The 25,815-nt window shown below is 42.2% G+C and overlaps 1 protein-coding gene across 10 annotated transcripts in view; it reads right to left on the bottom strand.

Moving 5' to 3' along the window:
* DTWD2 (DTW domain containing 2) overlaps window positions 1-25,815 on the bottom strand; it is a 340,228-nt gene that overhangs the window by 306,562 nt on the left and 7,851 nt on the right. The window contains exon 1 of one of the 10 annotated variants that reach the window (XM_056537393.1): window positions 9,819-9,946. The exons of 3 other annotated variants lie outside the window; for them this stretch is intronic. Coding sequence is in view for 2 of the 7 variants with exons in the window: in XM_056537385.1 (XP_056393360.1) it covers window positions 8,198-8,226 (29 nt within the window). In the remaining 5 variants the exon portion in view is untranslated. 6 more of the 10 variants (XM_056537387.1, XM_056537388.1, XM_056537394.1 and 3 more) reach the window with 6 other exon arrangements.

Raw genomic sequence — 25,815 nt, 5'->3', positions numbered from 1 at the left:
TTTTTTTTTTTTTTTAATCAACTGGTGCCAGAAAGCTAAACAGATTTGTAAATTACTTCTATTAAAAAAAATCTTAATCCTTCCAGCACTTATTAGCTGCTGAATATTACAGAGGAAATGGTTTTCTTTTTTGGAACACAGAGCTCTCTGCTGACATCATGACCACAGTGCTCTCTGCTGACATTTCTGTCCATTTTAGGAACTGTCCAGAGCAGGAGAAAATCCCCATAGCAAACATATGCTGCTCTGGACAGTTCCTAAAATGGACAGAGATGTCATCAGAGAGCACTGTGGTCATGATGTTAGCAGAGAGTTCTGTGCTCCAAAAAGAAAACAATTTCGTCTGTAGTATACAGACCCTAAAAAGTACTAGAAAGATTAAGATTTTTTAATAGAAGTAATTTACAAATCTGTTTAACTTTATGGCACCAGTTGATTTAAAAAAAAAAAGTTTTCCACGGGAGTGCCCCTTTAAAACTATGTTTGGCCCATTGAAGTCTTAGGGACCCCACAACAATACATTGGGCTAAAATCTGACTTCCTTCATGACAGAATGCTGACATATAGCCTGATGTAAGGTACAAAACACAATCTGCATGGAGCTAAAGATGCCCAAGAAAAATGGTGGTGAACCAGAGTCTAATAAAAAATAAAAACAGAGGGACAAAATGAGCAGAGCGAGACACAACACCCATGGTGGAGGATCACAGTAGGATCAGTAAGGTAAAGGTACTTTTACACATACCAAATGAGCATTCCTGATAGTCATCTCGTGTAAAAAGGCAATCAATAAGCCAACAAAAGAGCAAGCACTCCGACTTAATCTTTGGTCATTTAAGTTAAAAAGTAGAGGACAAGACAGTGTACATTGAGAACTGGGACCTACTCATGTACACGGGGATGGAGGGAGAGGTTAGAATTGTTAATAGGAGTACAGTATGCTTCGTAGAAACAAAAATAACTCATACACCTGTAAATTGCATGCCGACCAAGGGTACATTCACACGGGAGCGCATCTGCAGCATTTTTAACACTGTTGATGCGCTGCCGGCACACACAGAGTTGTGGCGGATTTCCCACCAGCAGTCGCCAGTGGACACACAGAGCTATGTAAGAAGCAGCAGGGAGCTCGCTCTGCCGTTAGGGTGCATTCACACCACGTTTTTGCAATACAGTTCCTGTATATGTTTTCAATGTGAAAACCATATTGAAAACCGTATGCATTGACTCTCCATTGAAAACCGTATGCCAAAAGATTCATCAGGTTGTGTCCGTTTTGCATCATGTACGGTTTTGTCAGTTCTTTTTTTCCTGTACCCAAAACCGTAGTCTACCACGGTTTTTGGTACGGGTGAAAAACTGTATTAAACTGTATACTTTTTTTTTAAACATAGGAGTCAATGGGAACCTTACAGAACCATATGTGCATACGGTTCCATCCGGTTTTCACCATACATTTTTTGACTTTGCACAGTTTTTTTCCTTGGAATTTCAATCAAACAAGTGAAACTTTATTCAAAATGGAGTGAAAAGTTAAAAACATATATATATATATATATATATATATATATATATATATATATATTTTTTTTTTAAATGGATGCAACCAGACATCATTTTTTCAAACTGTATACGAGTTGAAATTTGTACACACGTTTTCATACAGTTTAGTCAGGTTTTGAGGAATCCGTTTTTCATCAAAAACCTGATACGGAAACTGTATTGCAAAAACGTGGTGTGGTGTGAATGCACCCTTTACTCTGTGTGTGCTGGCAGCACTCCCGTGTGATCCTACCCTAATGCTAGTCTGAGCAACAGAACTGATGAACTGGAGTTGCTAATTATGGGATAGTGGGAATAACAGATACATGGTTTGCCTTTATGTAAAGTCTAGTCTGAAGGCCACACTCGGGGAAGATATATGTGAGGGAAATTATATAATGTGGAATCATTATGGGTAGAAATATATCTAGACAAAAATAATAAAATACTGATGGAGGTTTGCTATAAGACACTAAATGGAAGAATCAGAAGTTAGATTATTGTAGCAAATAAACAAGGCAGCAAATCCCAATGAGGTAGTAATAATGGGGGACTTTAACTATCTCTGGGAAACTGAAACCTGTAAATCTCAGAAGGGAAACAGGTTTCTAACTAAACCTCAAGATAATTATTATTATCTATATAATTATTTGTCCTAAATGATGCAGGGCCAGACCAGAGTAGGCACCCTACTGGACTTAAAGGGGTTGTGCGCTGCCCTGCAGTTCGGAGCTCCACTCACAGCGTCCGGAAGTTCATTACTCCGAACGCTGTGTGCGGGCTTCCGTGTTCGCGGCCCCTTCGTGACGTCTCGCCCGCCCCTTCGTGACGTCTCGCCAGCCCCCTCGTGACGTCTCGCCCGCCCCCTCGTGACGTCACGCCCGACCCCTCTACCAAAGTCTATGGGAAGCGGTCGCGCCCCCTTCCCATAGACTTTCGTTGAGGGGGCGGGCGTGACGTCACGAGGGGGCGGGCGAGACATCACGAAGGGGCCGGGCATGACGTCACGCCCGGCAGCTGCGAACACGGAAGCCCGCACACAGCGTTCGGAGTAATGAACTTCCGGACGCTGTGAGCGGAGCTCCGAACTGCAGGGAAGCGCATAACCCCTTTAATATTAACCAACAAACCTGACAGAATAACTAATGTGCAGGTAAGAGGACACCTAGGAAAAAGTGATCACAGTTTAATACATTATAACTTGTCCTTCAATAAGGGAACCTCTTGAGGGGCCACAAAACCAATGAACTTTAGGAAGGCAATGTTTGATCAACTTAGAGAACCCCCTTTAAAGGGTACTCCGGGGACAGAAAACCCCAGTATAGGGCAGGCATAGGCAACCTTCGACACTGCAGATGGTTTGAACTACTCCCATCTCCCAAGATGCTTTGTCAGCATTTTGGCTGTAAGAGCATCATGGGAGATGTAGTCCAAAACATCTGCAGTGCCGAAGGTTGCCTATGACTGGTATAGGGGATAAGTTTCTGATTGTGTGTGTGTGGGGGGGATCTGACTGCTGAGGCCCCACTCAATCACCTCTGCGGGCGCCAGCTTCTCTCTCATTCTCAGCATGCTCCAGCCCTCACCCTCAGAGGGGGCTCCAATGACAGCCCATTCAGCAAATGATCAGCTGAGCTGGGACCCCTGTGGATAGAGGATAAGTTTTATCACCCCGGAATACCCCCTTTAACATTATAAATTGGGATAATGTACTAAAAAATAAAAAAATAAAAATGCAGTGGGATATTTTAAAAAATATCTTAAATTCTTTCTGTGAGAGGTAAATACCCTATGGGAATAAAAGGGTCAGGAAACCAATATGGATGAAAAAAATTTAAACTCCCCAGTAAATATCACATTGTCTAACCCAGGAAGAAGCACAGTGCTGACTAAAAAAATAAATTACTTATCACCAGGTCCAGATGGCATTCACTACTGCATTCTTAGGGAACTAAGTAATGTAATAGACAGACCAATATTTCTAATATTTAAGGACAGGGTCTGACGGGGTCTGCTCCCCAGGACTGGAGAATAGCAAATACACCGCTCAAAAAAATTAATGGAACACTTAAACAACACAATGTAACTCCAAGTCAATCACACCTCTGTGAAATCACCCTGTCCACTCAGGAAGCAACACTGATTTACAATCAATTTCACCTGCTGTTGTGCAAATCGAACAGACAACAGGTGGAAATTATAGGCAATTAGCAAGACACCTCCAATAAAGGAGTGGTTCTGCAGGTGGTAACCACATACCACTTAGCATGAGATGTAGTCTACAACCCACACAAGTGGCTCAGGTAGTGCAGCGCATCCAGGATGGCACATCAAGTCCAGAGCATGGAGGTGATACCAGGAGACAGGCCAGTACATCAGGAGATGTGGAGGAGGCCGTAGGAGGGCAACAACCCAGCAGCAGGACCGCTACCTCCGCCTTTGTGCAAGGAGGAGCACTGCCAGAGTCCTGCAAAATGACCTCCAGCAGGCCACAAATGTGCATGTGTCCACTCAATCGGTCAGAAACAGACTCCATGAGGGTAGTATGAGGGCCCAACATCCACAGGTGGAGGTTGTGCTTACAGCCCAACAGTGTGCAGGACATTTGGCATTTGCCAGAGAACACCAAGATTGGCAATTTCGTCACTGGAGCCCTGTGCTCTTCACAGATTAAAGCTGTCTGACTGTCCAGGAGTTGGCGGATGCTTTAGTCTAGGTCTGGGAGGACATCCCTCAGGAGACCATCTGCCACCTCATCAGGAGCATGACCAGGCATTGTAGGGAGGTCATACAGGCACTTGGAGGCCACACACACTACTGAAGCCTCATTTTGACTGGTTTTAAGGACATTACATCAAAGTTGGATCAGCCTGTAGTGTGGTTTTCTACTTTGATTTTGAGTGTGACTCCATATCCAGACCTCCATGGGATGATACATTTGATTTCCATTGATAATTTTTGTGTGATTTTGTTGTCAGCTTATTCAACTATGTAAAGATGAAAGAATTTAATATGTTTAATTAGTACATTCATTCAGATCTGGACCAGGGGGAATAACTGGATGTTGTATATCTTGATTTTCCCAAAGAATTTGAAACAGTGCCACATAAAAGATTGGTACATCAAATGAGAATTCTTGGGCTGGGGGAAAATGTGTGCAAGTGGCAAACTAACTGGCTCATAGATAGGAAACAGAGGGTGGTTATTAAAGGGGTACTCCACTGGTCATCGTTTGGAACAAACTGTTCCAAACGCTGGAGCCGGGAGCTCATGATGTCACAGCTCTGCCCCCTTAATGCAAGTCTATGGGAGGGGCATGACTTGCATTGAGGGGGCAGGCGTGACGTCATGAGGGGGCGGGGCTCTGATGTAGGGCTGGGCGGTATGACCAAATATGTGTATCACAGTATTTTTGTAACTTATGGTGGTTCCACGGTATATATCGGTATTTCTCAACCCCCCCCCCCCCCCCCCAAAAAAAAAATTATCAGCCCAGCGCTGCGCTGTCCCCATCGGGGTACTACTCACGTCACTGCAAGCGATGCCTCCCTCGTTCTCCTGTTTGTTGCGGGCCACCGGCGCTGACACACTATACTGTGCTGTATCCCTATGCCCGGGCTGCAAAAGGTAAACAAAATAAACTTTGATGCACGTTCCTAGGTCGGCCTTACGCTCTTCCTGGGGATGGGAACGTCGGACAGCTGCCAGCCTATCAAAGGCCACTGCGATGTTCTGCCTCAGTCGGTGATAGGTTGAGCGCACTGTCATGTAAGAATCCGGCTTCAGGAAGTATATTTTCCCCTAGTTTGGGGCAATTGGCATCATCCTCATAAAGGTTTTTTGCCTTTCTTTGAAATAACACAGTAGGGATAAAAAAAGGATATAGATGTAACTATGTTATGAACTATGATCAGCGGGGGCACAGCACTAAAACTCTGACCAATAAAACCTTTTGGCATGCCTTGTGACATGCCAAAAGTTTTTTGTTTTTTTTTTATAAATGGGAATCTTTAAAGGGGTACTACACTGGAAAACTATTTTTTTTTTTTTTTAAATCAACTGGTGCCAGAAAGTTAAACAGATTTGTAAATTACTTCTATTTAAAAATCTTAATCCTTCCAGTACTTATCAGTTACTGTATACTACAGAGGAAGTTGTGTAGTTATTTCCAGTCTGACCACAGTGCTCTCTGCTGACACCTCTGTCCATGTTAGGAACTGTCCAGAGCAGGAACAAATTCCCATAGCAAACCTATCCTGCTCTGGACAGTTCCTGACCTGGACAGAGGTGTCAGCAGAGAGGACTGTGGTCAGACAGAAAAGAACTATACAACTTCCTGTGGAGCATACAGCAGCTGATAAGTCCTGGAAGGATTAAGATTTTTAAATAGAAGTCATTTACAAATCTGTTTAACTTTCTGACAAGAGTTGATTTTAAAAAAAATTGTTTTCCACTAGAGTGCCCATTTAAACTAAATAGTCTAAGGATCCATGCACACTACTAAACATGTGAACGGAGGTTGACATGTCCCTCAAGTCTATGGGAGAGCCAGAGAGACAAGTACAGCGCTCATGTATCTCTGACTCTTGACCACTACCGTTCCCTGCACGAACATAGCCTGTATTCTAAGCACACATCTTCAGTGCACTGGGGCAGTTGGACCCCCTACGATCAGACACTTCTCCCCCACCCTCTGGATAGGGCATAAGAATAAAAATAGCTCTTTAATGTGTATTTTATTTCAGCAGCCCAGGCATAAAGGATAAAAAAAAATTCACTGGAGTTCTCATGTAAAGGCAAACTGTCATTAGTTTTATGCTGTCCGATCCACAGGCAGCATAAAACTGGTGCAGGCATTGTGATGTTTGGAGGCTGCATTTTTAAACTACAGCTACCACAGCTGAGAGTATAAAAGTCATTCATAATGTCCTGGCACTGAAATGTTTACACCAGTTTTATGCTTTTATACTGTCCATTATTTGAGCAGCATAAAACTGATGCCAGGTCCCCTTTAGCATGTCAGTTTTACAGCATGTGGAGCAGTGTAAAAACAGAACATCTTAAGGGTACATTCCCACACGGCGTATTTGCTGCTGCATATTTTATTTTCTCTGTTGAAGTCAATGGGTAGGAAAATACGCAGCACCAAATACGCAGCAAATACGCAGCAAAATACGCTGTGTGGGAACGTACCCTAAAACTGTTGGGGGGGGGGGACAATTTCATCTTAAATGTTATGGCAAATTACAGGTGCCGTTTAAAAGTAGGACTATTGTTGAAAAAAATTCCCTATATGGCTTCAGCAACAGTAAAACAATAAAAAGTTCTAGATCTTAGAAGGTGGAGAATGAAAAAAAAATAAAAAAAAAATAAACTGGCTGCATCCTTAAAAGAGAACTCCGGAATATAAAAATTGTCGCCCATACTGCCGGCAGTAAAAAAAAAATAAAGATGTACATACCTTCCTCCGCTCCCCGGGGCCTCCGGTAACCATCTCCAGTCTCCGCTGCGATCCACTTCCTGGTTGCCGGTGGTCGGATGAATCAGCCACTCACCAGCCGCAGCGCAGTCCGACTCGGCCGGCGATAGGCTGAGCGACAGTGTGAAAACGCTTCACTACACCGGCACCTGCGGCCGGGGCCGAAAACGTCACACTGCCGCTCAGCCTATCGCCGGCCGAGTCGGACTGCGCTGCGGCTGGTGATTGGCTGATTCATCCAACCACCGGCAACCAGGAAGTGGATCGCAGCGGAGACCAGAGCCAGTTAGCGGAGGAAGGTATGTACATCTTTATTTTTTTTACTGCCGGCAGTATGGGGGACAATTTTTATGGTCTGGAGTTCTCCTTTAAGTGGGCACTGTCATCATCTTCATTTTTTTTATGTTGTACTACTAATGTAGTACAAAATATTTCTAATATACTTTATTTTTTCTCTAAATACCTTTTTTCCCCCCTTGAAAAGCCAGCCACTAGGGGTCACCCTTCTAGTGGCCGGCTGCAGAGCAGATGAAATCATTGCTGAATATGGACTGATCCCAGCTGGGCATCAGTCCAAATTCTCTCAGCCAGCGCTTGCTCCCTGCTGGTCAGACAAGTGGGAGCGAGCGCTGTGAACGCCAGGGTGGCCTCGTGTCACCGGTGGTCCCTGGCATGTACAGTCTGGTGGCAGCATGTGCACTGATTCTCAGTGACCATGCTGATGCCTGTAGGGGTAAGTCTTATCTGAGGACTGGGGTCTTGGCAGAGAATTTTGCACGGCGAAGCTTCTATACTCCTCCTCCCTGGATAGCATATGCAGTGAGAAACAGGGAGAAGACCCCGAAGCAGACTGCCATGCGATTGGCCACTCATCTATGTGCGCTCCCAACGGGAGCGCTGCATAGACAAGATAAGGGCAGAAGTCGGCGCCCAGCAGGCTTCAGTGACGACGCGCCTGCTGGGGAAGTCTGCTTCCTGCTCAGCGTTACGGTCATTAAAAATTTCAATTTAGAAGGTAGGAAAATGTTTTTTTTAAAGCGGGGAGGGTGTTAGGGAGAGATAACCAATAGGGAGGGAAAGAAATATGTCTCCAGCTATGGTATTCAAAAATTGATAGAAGCATAAAAGGGAGTAAAATGTAAAGAAAAAAGTAATTCAACGTCTACAAAGGGTTACCCGTAAGACTGCCCCCTGTCTGCTGACATGGTATGTGCAGGGAAGTCATTCCTCTATTACCACCACGTCAGGGGCTTGCTATGCCTGCTCGCCTCTACCACCACATACTCGGTCCCATGGACAGACACACCGCATGCTGCACACACATGGTACACACGCCGTTCATGGCAGCCGTACCCGGTGAATGAGCTCTATAGCGCTGCTCCCCGATAATACAGCAGTGAAGGCGGGTAAAGCTTTATTGAGTTCACACTCACACGGGATACTCAGAGCGCAGCGCTCATCTGTCTCCTCTCTCTCACCGTACTCTTAATTTCATGCGTTCCAGCGCTTCCTAGGCACGTGACTTCCTCCTGCCTTCAAACTACAGGAAGTCTGAAGGGACAAACGTAGTCTGAATGCATTGCATGACATAGGTGTAATCCTATTGGTCGGCCTGGCCATATTGTTCCTCGTATGTTCACACTGAGGAATTGGAGAGGAATTTACTCAGTAATTCCGCTCTTTATTCCTCTCCAATTCAGTCAGCAGTGAAAAACCCAATAGAGTTTAACTGTATTTCCACTCCTCAGTTCACATTCCGGTGCTGAATTCCGTTTCACATGAAGAATTCATGCGGAATCCGTGTCTTTGTCCCATTGAAATTAATTAAACTTTTTTTTCAGCCCGACACCGTTCCGCGAGGAATTTACGTGGAAATTCCGCTCAAATTTTTTTCCTAATTGGTGGTTGTCGTCCAGCAAAAAAATAAATAAATAAAAATAAAACTCCTGTTTTTCACGCAAATTCCACGCAGAAAAAAAAACAAAATGGAAATTCCGTGGTGGAATTTTTAAACGAGAATTCCCCGCCAATTCCTCAGTGTGATCATACCCTTTGAGCGTAACATATTGCCTGGTTGTTACACTAAACCGCTTCATCTTATTATTTTTTGTTATGCATATGTATTATTTTCTAATGTTGCTGTTTTATGTGGATATAGTGGGTGATGTATTAAAACTTGTGTAAATGAAGAGTGGTGCAGTTGCCCATAGCAATCAATCTGATAATCTTTTAAAAGGCCTGTGAAAAATAAAAATCAAATTGGTTGCTATGAGCAACTGCGACACTCTTCCTCTACACAGGTTTTGTTAAATCTCCCCCTTAGACTGCTATACATTTAGTTATTGGGGGACTATGCATGTTATTGGGGACTATGCATGTTATTGGGGACTATGCATGTTATTGGGGACTATGCATATCCACTCAAAGGGTACTTATCAGTGTTTTCATGCTGCTCTTATGGCAGGCAGCATAAAACACTATCGGGGGAGATTTATCAAAACCTGTTCAGAGGAAAAGTTGACCAGTTTCCCACAGCAACTAATCAACAATTTTAAAAGGCCTCTGAAAAATAAAAGAAGCGATCTGATTGGTTGCTATGGGCAACTGGGCAACTTTTCCTCTGCACAGGTTTTGATAAATTTCCCTTATGGATTAAACCTTGTGCAAAGGGATAGTAGAGCAGTTGCCCATAGCAACCCATCAGATTCTAGTTATCCAGAGGGAGGGGGGGGGAGGTTCACCTTTGTCCATTGCACATAATCACATATTAAAAAAAAAAAAACGAACCTTTACTTACCTCCAGTGCTCCCACGGTCCTGGCTACAATTTTCTACCTGTCAGAAATCGTGACACTTGGGCCCAGAGTGTTATACTGCCCCTCAGCCTATGACTGGTCGAGGAGAGACATCGCTGTGGCCAATGATTGGCTGAGCAGCAGTATGTCCCTTCGGGCCCAGGTGTCACGATTTCTGACAGGAAGCGGATCGCAGGCAAGGACCTGAGTGGGACACCGGAGGCAAGAGCTGGAACCCTCGAGGTAAGTAGTGGTTTGTTTGTTTTTTATATCTTGTGCAATGGGAAAAGGTGTAAAATAAAAAAAATAAAAAACACTCCTGCTGAATAACCCTTTAATTTTTTTTTTCTCATAGGCCTCTGAAAAATAAAAACTGGAATCTGATTGGTTGCTATTGGCAAATGCACCACTGTTTCACAAGGTTTGATAAATCCCCCCCCCCCCCCCCCCCTTGATGCACTTTAAAAAAACACTTCGGTGTCTCAGAGATATCATATTTTAAAAATCTGCCGAGAACACGGAAAGAAGGCATTTGGGCAGTCAACTGTTCTATGCCTGGCCAGCCATGAGTGACACATCTCTTCTATATACATAGGAAGAGACACCTTACTTAAAGGGAAACTCCAGTGGAAACAAGTGGGGAAAAAAATGTTTTCAAATCAACTTGTGCCAGAAAGTTAAACAGATTTGTAAATTAACAAATCACCGAAAAAAAACACTTAACCTTTATTAATTCATTTAAAAAGGATCCAACACGGGTCCTAAACCATCAAAAATTATGATGCGTATGGCTAAAAAAGCATGAGGAAATAGCCTGGTAAGACAGTACTGTTGTGCCATATGGATTCAAATGATGTCATAACCTCACTGAAGAATATATCATGCGGTGTAAGCAAATGAAACATGTATATTTTCATATAAAGAGTGACAACCATAGATGTTATTTCATTGCATCTACCTGGTACGCTAGAAAAGGTTAAATAACCACCAAAATGCCACTCAGATACCACAGATGGACAAAAAAACAGTAGTGGACGTAGTTAAAATGCAGAGTAGATTGTCAAATTGATATTAGACATGTGCAGAACCAAAAGTTTCGTTTCTTTTCGTTTCGTTCGTTTTCGTTTCCAAAAATTTTCGGTTCTGTGAATATTCGGAATGCTGTTAATTCGTTATATTCGGTTTTCGGATGCATAGGCAAAACATTTTTTTTTCGTTTTCGGATGCATTCGTTAATAACATCGAATACATTTGTTAATTCGGATCTTTCGTTATATCTGTAAAAATCGTTAAATTTAGCATTCGTTACTAAACGAAATGCACATTAGTTTCACTTGCTGATCCTCCTTTGTAATAAATAGCAGGTGTTACCTTAGGATTCTTGTTGTTTTCACCTTTTTTTGCAGTTTTCTCTGTGTAGGAAGGCAAGTTTTCCTCAGGTAAACCCAATAAAAAAAATCTAATTCATTCCTTACATTCGGTTTATTGATAACGAATGCATTCGTTATTCGTTAACATGCATTATTCGTGATACGTTATTTAACAGATGCATTTGTTAACTCTATATTTGTATTCTTTTTCGGAAATATTAGATTTTTTTTTTTCGTGCATTTGGATTGTAACGAACACCCGAAAACGGGAAAATTTGTTAAGTTTAGTATTCGTTCCGAAATGAATTGCACATGTCTACTTGATATGCAACAAACTAGTCCTTGGGCATAGGTAGCGAATGAATATAAAAATAGCCAATACTTATCAAACAGTTTGACCGGTCAGCAAATGAAACCAAAAGGTGTCCCTTGTCATAGGGCCTACAGGAACAGTGCAGGACTAGGTTCCAGATCGGGGCCGCCAAGGTGTCAACCCCCGCCTAGGGTTAGGTGTAGTGTGAGAGAAAATCAGGGAGACTGTGAGGTAGTGGCCATCCACATCATATTGGCAATTTTTTACCCTCGATAGCTCCCTTACCCCTCTCTCCTCTACTTATATTATATCTTTTTTTCTTGTAGTCCTCTCTATGAAATATTGACCGGTATAGCAACTATATCCATAATCTTTATCGTCGGTAATATTGTGGCCCAGACCCCGTATGTTGTTTCTGGGTTTTGTGTAAATACTGAGGGTTTATATATATTTTTTGATGGTTTAGGACCCGTGTTGAATCTTTTTTAAAGGACATGTCCGGTGCACACTTTTTTCATTGTATCCCGTCCGGGCTGCAAAATAAAAACACACTTTATCTTACCTACCAACGAGCCCCCGGAGCTCCGGTACAGGTGTTTGGTCCCCGGGCTGTATTCTTCTTACTTCCTGTTAGCCCTGCACGTCACACGGAGCTTCAGCAGTGATGTCCTGCCTCGGCCAGTGATAGGATGAAGCTCCGTGTGACGTGCCGGGCTAACAGGAAGTAAGAAGAATACAGCCCGGGGACCCAACACCTGTACCGGAGCTCCGGGGGCTCGTTGGCAGGTAAGATAAAGTGTGTTTTCTTTTATTTTGCAGCCCGGACGGGATAAAATGAAAAAAGTGTGCACCGGACATCTCCTTTAAATGAATTAATAAAGGTTAAGTCTTAATGTTTTTTTCAGTGATTTGTTCCTCATGATACACTAACAATACCTTGGTTGCAGTGAATTTAGATTTGTAAATTACTTCTATTAAAAAATCTTAATCCTTCCAGTATTTATCAGCTGCTGTATACTACAGAGAAATTTGTGAATTTATTTTCTGTCTGACAACAGTGCTCTCTGCTGACACCTCTGTCCGTATCAGGAACTGTCCAGATTAGAATAATATCCCCATAGAAAACCTCTCCTACTCTGGACAGTTCCTGACACGGACAGAGGTGTCAGCAGAGAGCACTGTGGTCAAACTAGAAAGAACTTCACAAATTTCTTTGTAGTATACAGCAGCTGATAAGTACTGGAAGGGTTAAGATTTTTTAATAGAAGTAATTTACAAATCTGTTTAACTTTCTGGAGTCAGTTGATTTGAATTTTTTTTTCCCACTGGAGTTCCCCTTTAAGAAAGGACAGCAGATTGGAGAGCAGCTTCACCCCAAAGACTACTTTCCTTCTTCCCTGAAACTTTTAAAAACTATAATATCTCTGACACACCCAGGTTCACCCTCTCTGCTGCCCGTTGTTCAGGCAGCATAAAACCGCCGTCAGATTTCCTTTTATCTGACAGCATCTGCTGTTTCATTTATCAGTCAAGAAACCTACATTGTATACACCATTATATACACCATGTGACAATACTTATTGATCAGTGTTGATATGACCCCTGGGGCCACCATAGATTACAAGAGCGAAGGAGCTGTGGCGTTCGTATGGCACAGATCAGTAAACTCTGGCTCCCTCAATATTATTTTGATGGCATTTAGAAAATCCCTTGAGGGTACGTTCACATGTAAATAATCTGTTAGCAGAATTTCCACAAGTGAATAATGTTGCTAACTTCTGACTTTAATGGGTAGAAACATAATCTGGTTGGAAAATTTCCACAGCGGAATTTCAATGCAGCAGATTATTTTCATGTGAATAAATCCTGAGGCTAAGTCTCCACTTGTTTTTTTTTTTTTTTACAAAACGCAAAGAAAAACGCCAATTCTGCCGCATGGCGATTTTTTGGTCAAAAAACGCTGCGGTCAGATGTTAGCTGTAAATCAATGAGAAAAGCGCAAATTTCGAATTCCACTTGGCGTTTTTTCACTTTGACGTTTTTTTATCCTTTTGGCGTTTTTGCACTTTTTCTGCGTTTTTTTCCCGCTCTTTGGCATTTTGAAAAAAACGCTGAAGTTCCCTCAAACCGGCGTTATTTGTCAAAATCGTGGCGTTTTGCTCCAATAGAAGCCTTTGGGAGTGAGAAAGCGCCAAGAAAAATGCTATGTGGATTTTAACTTTGGCGTTTTTTAATCTTTTTTAGACTTTAGCGATCCAAAAAAGTGGGATCGTCCTGTCTATAGCAGAGATGGAGCAGCTGTATACATCGCTCGCATACCTGCTCTGCATTATACTCCGGGCCGGCCACTCATTCATTCATCTTTTCCTCAGAGCTGTGATTGGCTGCAACCATCCGGCCAATCACAGCTCTGGGTGGGAAATATGAATTTCTGTTGACATCAGTGGCCGGAGTATAGTGCAGAGAGGTGAGCAATATATAGACCCGCTCGCTTCTCTGCTATGTTATGGACGATCGCATCGGGTGTCAGGACTGACACCCGGGGCGATATGTCTATAGTACAGGTACTATCACTCCCAGCATGGAACAGTCTGTTCCATGCTGGGAGTAGTAGTACTACATAAAAAATGTAAAAAATTGGGTTATGAAATATATACATTGCGTTTAATATAAAAAATTTCCATCACTGCTGCATCTTCTTTTTTTTTCGGTACCCAAGAAATTTTGGGTACCAAAAAGAACGCCAAGATGCAATTTCCACACAAATTAAAAAAAACGCCAGAAAAAACACAAGAAAAAAACGCAAGAAAAAACGCATGATGACGTCACTTGCACTGGCGATTTTTCAGACGTTTTTTTAATCCCTAAAAACGCAGTGCAAAAAACCAAGTGGAGACTTAGCCTGACACTGGTTTTATAGTGTTAAAAAAATGTCAATTTTCAGATGAGCATATTTTCCATCAATGACCATGATACAGAACTAATGTTAATCCATAAGGCTATTTACATGGATATTATAATACATGCATATATTAAAAACACGGCAAGTGCTACTTTCATCTGTTTTGAAGATAGAAAACTCCCATTGACGTCTATGAAGAGGGAATAAAATACAGGGGCATTATCCTTATGAGTTCTGTAGTTCATCCGCATTGCACCCATATGTCATCAGTATGTCATCTATTTTGCATCCATTCAGTTTCATGCACAGAAGACAGCCCATCAGTATGCTCAGCCGCGCAGCATGAAAGTACCGAAAACCTGGAATACCCCTTTAATTTGGATTTGACATTGAAATCTATAGAAACATCTAAATCCACAATAAGATTTTACCTTCTTATCCATAGCAAAATCCACAATTGCAAATTTTAAAGGGAATGTGTCATTTGTTTCATGCTGCCCGAATCACTGGTAACTCTATCTGTTTCATGCTATCTGTGGTTTAGCCAGTATGAAACATTTGACAGGTTCCCTTTAAATCAAATTTGTTTTTGTTTTTTCCACAGCAATTCTTCGATATTCCATGTGCATTCATGGAAATAGAACTCTTTGGTAGACCTAGGCATGTGAACAAGAATATCATTTCATATGTCAGACCATACAATTAGCTTCTTCGGATTAGTCCCATTCATTACTGTCACTTTTCATTCATATTTGAAAAATGCACTGCAGTTCGCAGTATGAAATATGGTGAGGAGATGCATTGTATGCATTTTTTCACAAGTATTTTGACATAATATTACCCAAAATGCACAAAGAAGACACAGTGGAAAAAAAGCCTTAGGCTCGGTTCAGACTACAGAATTTCCGCCTGCAATTCCTCTTTGAAATTGCAGGCGGAAATTCCGCTTGCTAAAATGTATAGTGTAGTGAATGGTTTTCCGTTCACAAATTCACACTTTGGAATTTGTGAAGCGGAATTTGTGAACGGAAAATCCGCTTGGAAATTTCCGCCTAAAGAATGGGGTTGCTCTTTCTTCAGGCGGAAATACTCGCGGAACACATTGCAGTCTATTGGAGACTGCAGTGTCCGCACGCTCCTAGCGCCGACTGATTGAGTCAGCACTGGCCGCACTCGGAATCTCCGGGCGGAAATTTTCTAGTAGTTTGAACCTAGCCTTAGAGTAAAATTGACCACTAGAAGTTATCATTCCCTTTTGGCAATACAACATGTGAGAGAACACCTCCACAAGGCCATGTAGTGCCTTAGTTTACACAGTGCTAGGCAGAAAATGAAACAATTTGACATTCATCTAAGCAAAATAGGGAGATTTATCAAAACCTGTGCAAAGGAAGAGTTGTGCAGTTGCCAATAGCAATCAATCAGATCGCTTCTTTCATTTTTAAAGAGGCCTATTGAGCATGAAAGAAGTGATCTGATTGGTTGCTATGGGCAACTGCACCATGCCTCCTCTACACAGGAAACAACTGTGCACATGCCCTTTAATATGATCTATCTAACATTTCTGCAAGAAGGAATGACATCTTGCACAGCATAGAAAAATGAAAGAATAGTCAGCTTTCATTTTTATGTTTATTATGTAATAATTAAAACAAAGAAGCCACTTTCAGGCAAATAACTAGCATATGCTTTAGCAATTACATGTGTTGTACAGCAGAGGGCGCACTTTAACAAACAAAACTGCTAGCTGGTGAAAATACTGACAATACCTTTCCCAACTTCCTTTTATGGAATCATGACTCGACAAGTTTCTATCTTGAGACTATTTTGACCAAAGACTGTTGAAATACAGAAGTATCTGCACTTTTCAGCTATGTTGTGTTATGCGTCATTGTGTGTTGCTAAGCTGGAAGGAAAGGAAAAAATAAATAACAAGAAAATGTGGGAAAAAAAGTTTCTGCTGAGAATTATTTTGCAAACACATCAATGTAAAGCTGGGTTCATATGTCGTAATATGGTCAGTATTTGGTCCTCAATAGAGCTATTATTTGTCTCTATTATTAGTTAAAACAAGGTGTGGAACAGACACAGAGAAAAACTATGAAGGAGATTTATCATTCTTTTCAAATGTCTGACTTTTATATGACAATTTTCTTTTTACTTACTTTTGCTTACATGCGACCTATTTATCAAATAGTCACACGACCTTGATAAATAAATCACACGTAAGCAAAACCCGGGAATCTCGCTTAGGCTAAGTTTCCACTTGTTTTTTTTTCTGGCAGTTTTTGGATATCTTCCACTGCAGTTTTTGAGCCAAAGTCAGAAGTGGATCCATAAGGGAGGAAAAGTATAAGTCCTTCCTTTATATGTCCTATTCCTTTTGAATACACTTCTGACTTTGGCTCAAAAACTGCAGTGGCGGTATTCCAAAAACTGCCAGAAAAAAAACAAGTGGAATCTTAGCCTTTCAAAAGCATTTTTTAAAGCAGAAAAGTTTTCCCTTATGTTAATAGCCAAAGTTCTTTATCTACCCTTTATTACCTGTAGCGTTGGTAGAGAGGGACGGGAAGGGGGGGGGGGGGCGTACCGCATCAGGTGACACCCTGACTGGCCTTCCTGGTGCTAAATAGCTGCACTCCAACTATCCCACAACAACACATCCACCCTCCTCAGAAATTTAAAAATACTAAAAACATACTATGCCGCACCATGAATATCCGTACTCTGGAGGCTTTTTTGTTAAATTTTGAGCCCGCATTTTGTGATACAGGAAGGAAGACAGCGCAGTACCAACAGGCACATAAACAATAGTGAAGCTACAAAAAAAAAAAGCAGCTCTGTACGTTAGTGCTGGGCGGTATACTGGTTCATACCGAATACCAAAAAATTTTTCCTGCCCGATATCAATACAGGTTGGGCCCCTCCCCCCCCCCCGAATTAATGAATTATCAGCCGCAGCGTGCTGTCCCCACATCGGGGAACTAATCATATGTGACCCGGAGGCGCTGTTCTGCCGGCCGACTCCCTACATGACAGTGCGCTTAGCCTATCACCAACCAAGGGGGTACATCACTGCGGCCGGTGATAGGCTGTCGGCTCTGTGACGTTCCCATCCCCAGCGTGAGGCCTTTACCGAAGCAACGGGGGAATGTAGGAAGGTAAGTTAAAGTTTATTTTGTTTATTTTTGCAGCCCGGGCACAAGGAATATGTAGTACAGTACAGATTTCCAGCGCCGGCGGCCTGCAACTCACAGGAGGACGAAGAGAGCGACGCTTGCAGGTGACATATAATTAGTTCCCTGATGTGGGGGACAGCGCAGTGCTGATAAACCGGAGGGGGGGGGGTTTAGAGAAGCAGCGGCCACGGGTCACATGATGGGGGGGAGTTAGAGAAGCAGCGCCCATGGTTACATGTTTGGGGGGGGGGAATACCGTTAAATACAGTTTTGCATTTTCATATTTACCTCATCACCTTCTAAAATTCCATATGATGGCTTATTTTTTGCGCCACCAATTCTACTTTGCAGTGACATTAGTCATTTTACCAAAATATCCACGGCAAAGTGGGAAAAAAATTAATTGTGCGACAAAATTGAAGAAAAAATTTCATTTTGTAACTTTTGGGGGCTTCCGTTTCTACGCAGTACATTTTCGGTCAAAATGACACCTTATCTTTATTCTGTAGGTCCATACGGTTAAAATGATACCCTACTTATATAGGTTTGATTTAGTATTACTTCAAAAAAAAATATCATAACTACATGCAGGAAAATTTATACGTTTAAAATTGTCATATTCTGACCCCTATAACTTTTTTATTTTTCCATGTATGGGCCGGTATGAGGGCTAATTTTTTGCGCAGTGATCTGAAGTTTTTATCGGTACCATGTGTATATTGATCGGACTTTTTGGTCGCTTTTTAATAATTTTTTCATGATATAAAAAGTGACCAAAAATATGCTATTTAGGATTTTGGAATTTTTTTGCATGTAGGCTATTGACCGTGCGGTTTAATTAAATATGAATTTTTATAGTTCGGACATTTCCACACGCGGCGATACCACATATGTTTATTTTTATTTACACAGTTTTTTTTTTTAATGGGAAAAGGGGGGGGGATTCAAACACAAAGGTGTTAATGATCTTTATTAACTTTTTTTTTTTACATTTTTTTTTTTCAGTGTTATAGCCCCCCCTGGTGGCTATTTCACTGCACATACCGATCTCATACACAGATCATTGCCGTGCATTGACACGGCAAAGATCAGTGTAATCGGCGTTCGATTGCTTAAATCTGGATTTCAGGCTTGGAGCAATCAATCGCCGATCGAACGCGACGGAGGTAGGTGAAAATTTTTTTTTTTTTTTTACATATGCAAAAGTCGTGAAACACCTGTGGGGTATAAAGGTTCACTTAACCCCTTGTTACGTTCCCCGAGGGGTCTAGTTTCCAAAATGGTATGCCATGTGGTTTTTTTTTTTGCTGTCCTGGCACCATAGGGGCTTCCTAAATGTGGCTTGCCCCCAGAGCAAAATTTGCTTTCAAAAAGCCAAATGTGACTCCTTCTCTTCCGAGACCTGTAGTGCGCCAGCAGAGCACTTTTCACCCCCATATGGGGTGTTTTCTGAATCGGGAGAAATTGGGCTTCAAATTTTTTGCTATTACCCTTTTTAAAAATGTAAAATTTTTGGGAAACCAAGCATTTTAGGTAAAAATTTTAGAAAAAAATTTACATTTGCAAAAGCCGGGAAACACCTGTGGGGTATAAAGGCTCACTTTACCCCTTGTTATGTTCCCCGAGGGGTCTAGTTTCCAAAATGGTATGCCATGTGTTTTTTTTTTTTGCTGTTCTGGCACCATAGGGGCTTCCTAAATGCAACATGCCCCCCAAAAACCGTTCCAGAAAAACGTACTCTCCAAAATCCCCTTGTCGCTCCTTCGCTTCTGAGCCCTCTACTGCACCCGCCGAACACTTTACATAGACATATGAGGTATCTGCTTACTCGAGAAAAATTGGGCTACAAATACAAGTAAAATTTTTCTCCTTTTACCCCTTGTAAAAATTCAAAAATTGGGTCTACAAGAACATGTGAGTGTAAAAAATGAAGATTGTGAATTTTCTCCTTCACTTTGCTGCTATTCGTGTGAAACACCTAAAGGGTTAAAACGCTGACTGAATGTCATTTTGAATACTTTGGGGGGTGTAGTTTTTTATAATGGGGTCATTTATGGGGTATTTCTAATATGAAGACCCTTCAAATCCACTTCAAACCTGAACTGGTCCCTGAAAAATACCGAGCTTGAAAATTTTGTGAAAAATCGGAAAATTGCTGCTGAACTTTGAAGCGCTGTGGTGTCTTCCAAAAGTAAAAACACCTCAATTTTATGATGCAAACATAAAGTAAACATATTGTATATGTGAACCAAAAAAAATGTATTCGTAATATCCATTTTCCTTACAAGCAGAGCTTCAAAGTTAGAAAAATGCAAAATTTTCTAATTTTTCATCAAATTTACGGATTTTTCACCAAGAAAGGATGCAAGTATCGACAAAAAATTGCCACTATGTTAAAGTAGAATATGTCACGAAAAACAATCTCGGAATCAGAATGATAACTAAAAGCATTCCAGAGTTATTAATGTTTAAAGTGACAGTGGTCAGATGTGCAAAAAACGCTCCGGTCCTTAAGGCCAAAATGGGCTTGGTCCTGAAGGGGTTAAATAAAAAAAAACTACATAAATTGGGTATCATTGTAGCTCTATGGACCTACAGAACAAATGTGTCATTTTAACCAAAAAGTGCACTGCGTAGAAATAGAAGCCGCTAAATATTACAAAACTTCTTTTTTCAATTATGTCCCACAAATAACAGTTTTTTTTTGTTTCGCCATAGACTTTATGGTGAAGTGAATGATGTCATTACAAAGTAAAATTGGTACTGCATAAAATAAGCCCTCATATGGGTCTGTAAGTGAAAAACTGAAAGCTTTATGATTTTTAGAATTTGAGGAGGAAAAAACTAATGTGCAAAAATGGAAAAAAAAAACTAAGCCGTCACGCCCCCTCCCTTAGACTTGCATTAAGGGGGCGGGTCGTGACGTCACGAGATCCCGGGGGTCCCCAGCGTCAGAGTACCCCTTTAAGGGTTTAAATCATTAAAAAAACTATGTATCAAAGAGCTCAATTTCTCTCCCTCAGCATGATTCTGCATAAATCAGATATGGCAAGTGATTCTGCATAAATTATCTGACAGGTTCAGATTTAGAAAAATGTCCTGCAAAATGGATTGTACAAAAAGAAGCAATTTAGAAAATTCTAAAAAAAAAAAATAATAAAAAAAAGCTTGAAAAAAAAAAAATCACTCTAATCTGCAGGTTTATACATACTGGCCCTCATTTACTAAAAGTGGAGTGTTTATTGTGGAGTGTTTTCTATATCATCATTTTTTTTCCAGGCTTATTTACTAATCTGTCGCACATGTCAGTTATTTTTCTGTCGCACGTGTTTTTTGTGTCGCACTAGTCAATTGTGTCGCACAAACTCCAAACACGTAACACAAACTTTTTTTGGACCTAAAAGACCGTTTATAAATAAAAATGTATTTGTGTGAGTCAAGAGGTTTTGGACTAGTTTGTTTATAAACAGTTTCATTAATTAAAATTATTCAGGTGTTATAATGTAAAAAAAATAATAAAAAATGATCACCCAAACATTAAATACTTTATTCATAAAAGTGTTTAACTGTACAAAATGTTTTCCGGTTATAAACCAAGTTACTTTCACACAAAACACAATGGTAAACAGTCCCTTGTTACAAATCACTCCATTTTTGGAATTTCACTCGGCCTCTTGGCTGTCGGTTATTGTGTGAGGAAACTCACACTTTTTCTCCAGTGATTTTGGAAGTACTCCGAGTATTTTTGGTTTTTTGTCGGTAAAACGCCCATTTTTGCATAAAACACGCCCATTTCATAGTATAAAAAAACACTCCCGAGTGTTTTCTAAAATGTCGGTTGTGCGACTAAAATTTGGTCGCAAAATTAGTCGCACAGACATTGCGACAAAAATTTAGGCGCAATAACCGAGAAAAAGAGTCGGTTGGACTTTAGTTAATGAGGGCCACTGTCTAAACTTGGCCTTAAAGGGGTACTCCGGCGCTTAGACATCTTATCCCCTATCCAAAGGATAAGGATAAGATGCCTGGTCGCGGGGGTCCTGCCGCTGGGGATCCCCGTGATCTTGCACGCAGCACCCCAGTTAAAATCAGTCTGATTGCCGGCGACCACAGGGCCGGCGGCATGTGACGTCACGCCTCCGCCCCAGTGTGACGTCACGCTCCGCCCCTCAATGCAAGCGTATGGGAGGGGGCATAACAGCTGTCACGGGGATCCCCAGCGGCGGGACCCCCATGATCAGGCATCTTATCCCCTTTTAAAGTGGTTGACTGGCAAATGCTATTACTACTTCATACCAAGGCAGTTAGCGGCTGTGGTAATCTGACCTTCAGTGTGCGTAACTGAGAATATTGCATCTTTTTTGGCCCAGTTGTAGTAATTCTGTAATTTCAATCAAAGCCATGTCTAGCTGTGTCTAAACATAAAGACATATCAATATCTGAAAACTTGCCTTTCTGGTACAAACTAACAAATTCTGCATGGTTTGTGTTTTCTATCCTCCATGATCATATTTGTTTGTAAACCTGGGGCTTTGTCTTCTCTCTTGTGTTTGTTTTGTATAGTGGAAAGACTGTGTTTATCTTGTATATTGTAAATTAGTATTATTATTTCAAAACCAAGCTTCCAAACAGGTACAACGACCCTGTGAAGCCAAAATAAGCACAAACACATAGGGGGGCATTTATCATTGTTGTCTCGGGTGTGAAATTTGCATATGTGCGACACATTTATCATATATAAAGGGGGGGTTGATAAATTTGTCGCACATAAACTCTTAATAGTTTCAGAAAACCATTTTGTATGATTCCTTTTCTCTTCAGCGACTTTGTGCATCTTTTTAAACGTGCTCTCCGAAGGCAGTTTTGTAAGGCTGGAATTCCACTTGTTCTTTTGGGGGGAAAATGCCAAGAAAAACGCAAATTCTGCCGCATGGCGTTTTTTCGGCCAAAAAGCACTGCGGCCAGATGTTAGTTGTAAATCAATGACATATCGCAAAATTCTTTTTCCACTTTCCATTTTTCAGTATGGCTTTTTTTTTATCCTTTTGGCAGAAGTCTATGGGAGTGAAGAAATGCCAAGAAAAACGCCAAAAACGCGTTTTTTCAGGCGTTTTTTTATTCTCTTTTGGACTTTAGTGATCCAAAAAAGTGATGGAGATGCCTTTTTTAATAAAATTTTGTAGGGTACCATTAAAAAAAATTGTATTTGGAAAAAATTGTATTTAACGAAATGTATCTTTTTTATAACAACATTTTTGTAAATTTTTAAACAGGGATCAATTTATGTGGACGGGCATTTTTTTATTTTTTTTAGGTTGGACTACTACTCCCAGCATGGCACCCTCCATGATGGGAGTAGTAGTACTTGTACTAATTGACAGATCGCCCGTTGCGATCTTCCTGTATAATGTACAGATGCGGACAGCCGCTCTTCTATGGTCCCCTGCACTGCCGTATATATATATACCTATTCATATTTCCTGCAGAGAGCTGTGATTGGCCAGATGGTTCCAGCCAATCACAACTCTCTGTGGGAAACATTAACCCCTTCCCGCTATTGGACGTATGCATACGTCCAGGCGAATTACACGTTCGCGCAAATGGACGTATGCATACGTCCAAGCGATCTCCTGCTCTGCCGCGGGCAGCGCAGGAGATCGCGGGTGGCACTCAGCTGTCAATCACAGCCGGAGTCCCACCGCAGCTGCCGGGGCCGCGATCGCGCCGGTCCCGGCAGCATTAACCCCATAGATGCCGTGATCAGTCTGATCACGGCATCTATGGTGTTTGCAGGGGGAGCGCTCTCCCCCTGCCCATCAACGGCGGCGCCGCGATAAAATAAGGGGGATCGGGGGAGTCCAAGACACCCTCGATCCCCCTTGAAGAGATAGGAGTGAGGTGGCAGGGTTGCCACCCCTCCTATCCCTGCTATTGATCGGCGGAGCGGCCGACCAATAGCAGACTGGGGGCAGGGGGTTAAAGTTCGGTTCCCCGCGCTATGCCCGCCCATCGGTGTCCGGGCACAGCAGGGGGAACCGTGTAGTAGCGGCGGCAGCGGCGGTCACTTACCCGGCGGCGGAGCTCCAGATGATGGCGGCGGCTGTGATCACGGCGGCGGTGGAGGTGAGTATGACGCCGCATGTCCAGGAGTCTGTTGCCTAGCAACATCTGCAGGGCGACAGTTTAGAGAGTGGTCTCTAAACTGTCGCCCTCCAGATGTTGCAAAACTACAACTCCCACCATGCCTTGACAGCTGTTTGCTGTGTTGGCATGCTGGGAGTTGTAGTTTTGCAAGATTTAGAGGGGTTCAGGCTAGAGATCACTGACAGTGGTCTCTAAACTGTAGCCCTCCAGATATTACAAAACTACAACTCCCAGCATGCTCAGACAGCAGTTTGCTGTCTTAGCATGCTGAGATTTGTAGTTTTGCAACATTTGGAGGGCCACAGTTTAGAGACCACTGTCAGTGATCTCCAGCCTGAACCCCTCTAAATCTTGCAAAACTACAACTCCCAGCATTCAGGAACAGCAAATGGCTGTCTCGGCATGCTGGGAGTTGTACTTGCGTGCCTCCAGCTGTTGCACAACTACATCTCCCAGCATTCCCTTTGGCAATCAGTACATGCTGAGAGTTGTAGTTCTGCAACAGCTGGAGGCACACTGGTTGGGAAATACCGAGTTAGGTAATAGGTTCTATTACCTAACTCAGTATTTTCCAACCAGTGTGCCTCCAGCTGTTGCAAAACTACAACTCCCAGCATGCACGTTCTGTCAGTGCATGCTGGGAGTTGTAGTTTTGCCCCCCCCCCCCCCCTCCCATGTGAATGTACAGGTTACATTCACACTGGCGGCGGATTACAGTGAATTCCCTGCTTCAGGTTTGAGCTGCAGCAGCCGCAGCTCAAACTCCTAGCGGGAGACTCAGTGTAATCCGCCGTCAGTGTGAATGTAACATGTATGTAAAACACTACATATACACACGTACACTGCCCCCCCCCCTCCCACCACCCCTTCCCCCCCCAATAAAAATTTAAAACGTATCCTACAGCAGTGTTTCCAAAACGAGCCTCCAGCTGTTGCAAAACAAAAACTCCCAGCATTTCCGGACAGCCATTGACTGTCCTAGCATCCTGGGAGTTTAGCAACAGCTGGAGGCACCCTGTTTGAGAATCACTGGTGTAAAATACCCCTATGTCCACCCCTATGCAAATCCCTAATTTAGGCCTCAAATGCGCATGGCGCTCTCACTTTGGAGCCCTGTCGTATTTCAAGGCAACAGTTTAGGGCCACATATGGGGTATCGCCGTACTCGGGAGAAATTGCCTAACAAATTTTGGGGGGCTTTTTCTCCTTTTACCCCTTATGAAAAGGTAAAGTTGGGGTCTACACCAGCATGTTAGTGTAAAAAAAAAACATTTTTGTACACTAACATACTGGTGTTGCCCCATACTTTAAAATTTCACAAGCGGTAAAAGAAAAAAAGCCTCCAAAATTTGTAACGCATTTTCTCCTGAGGACGGAGATACCCCATATGTGGACGCAAAGTGTTCTGGGGACGCACAACAAGGCTCAGAAGGGAGAGTGCACCATGTAAATTTGAGGTCTAAATTGGTGATTTGCACAGGGGTGGCTGATTTTACAGCGGTTCTGACATAAGTGCAAAACAATAAATACCCACATGTGATCCCATTTTGGAAACTACACCCCTCACGGAATGTAACAAGGTGTACAGTGAGCATTTACGCCCCACAGGTGTCTGACAGATCTTTGAAACAGGGGTCTGTGAAAATGAAAAATAAAATTTTTAATTTGCACAGCCCACTGTTCCAAAGATCCGTCAAATGCCAGTGGGGTGTAAATTCTCCCTGCACCCCTTATTACCTTCCGTGAGGGGTGTAGTTTTAAAAATGGGGTCACATGTGGGGGGTCCACTGTTCTGGCACCACGGGGGGCTTTGGAAATGCACATGGCCAAATTCTCTCTCCAAAAGCTCAATGATGCTCCTTCTCTTCTGAGCATTGTAGTTTGCCCCCAGTGCACTTCACGTCCACTTATGGGGTATTTCCATACTCAGAAGAGATGGGGTTACAAATTTTGGGGGGTATTTTCTGCTATTATCCCTTGTAAAAATGTAAAATTTGGGGGAAAACAAGCATTTTAGTGTAAAAAAAATATTTTTTTTTTTACATATGCAAAAGTCGTGAAACACCTGTGGGGTATTAAGGTTCACTTCACC

The sequence above is a fragment of the Hyla sarda genome, chromosome 1, assembly GCF_029499605.1.
Source record: "Hyla sarda isolate aHylSar1 chromosome 1, aHylSar1.hap1, whole genome shotgun sequence".
In the NCBI taxonomy this organism is placed as follows: domain Eukaryota; kingdom Metazoa; phylum Chordata; class Amphibia; order Anura; family Hylidae; genus Hyla; species Hyla sarda.
Note: the sequence above shows the minus strand (reverse complement) of the source record. Positions and strands in the feature narration are given on the sequence as shown.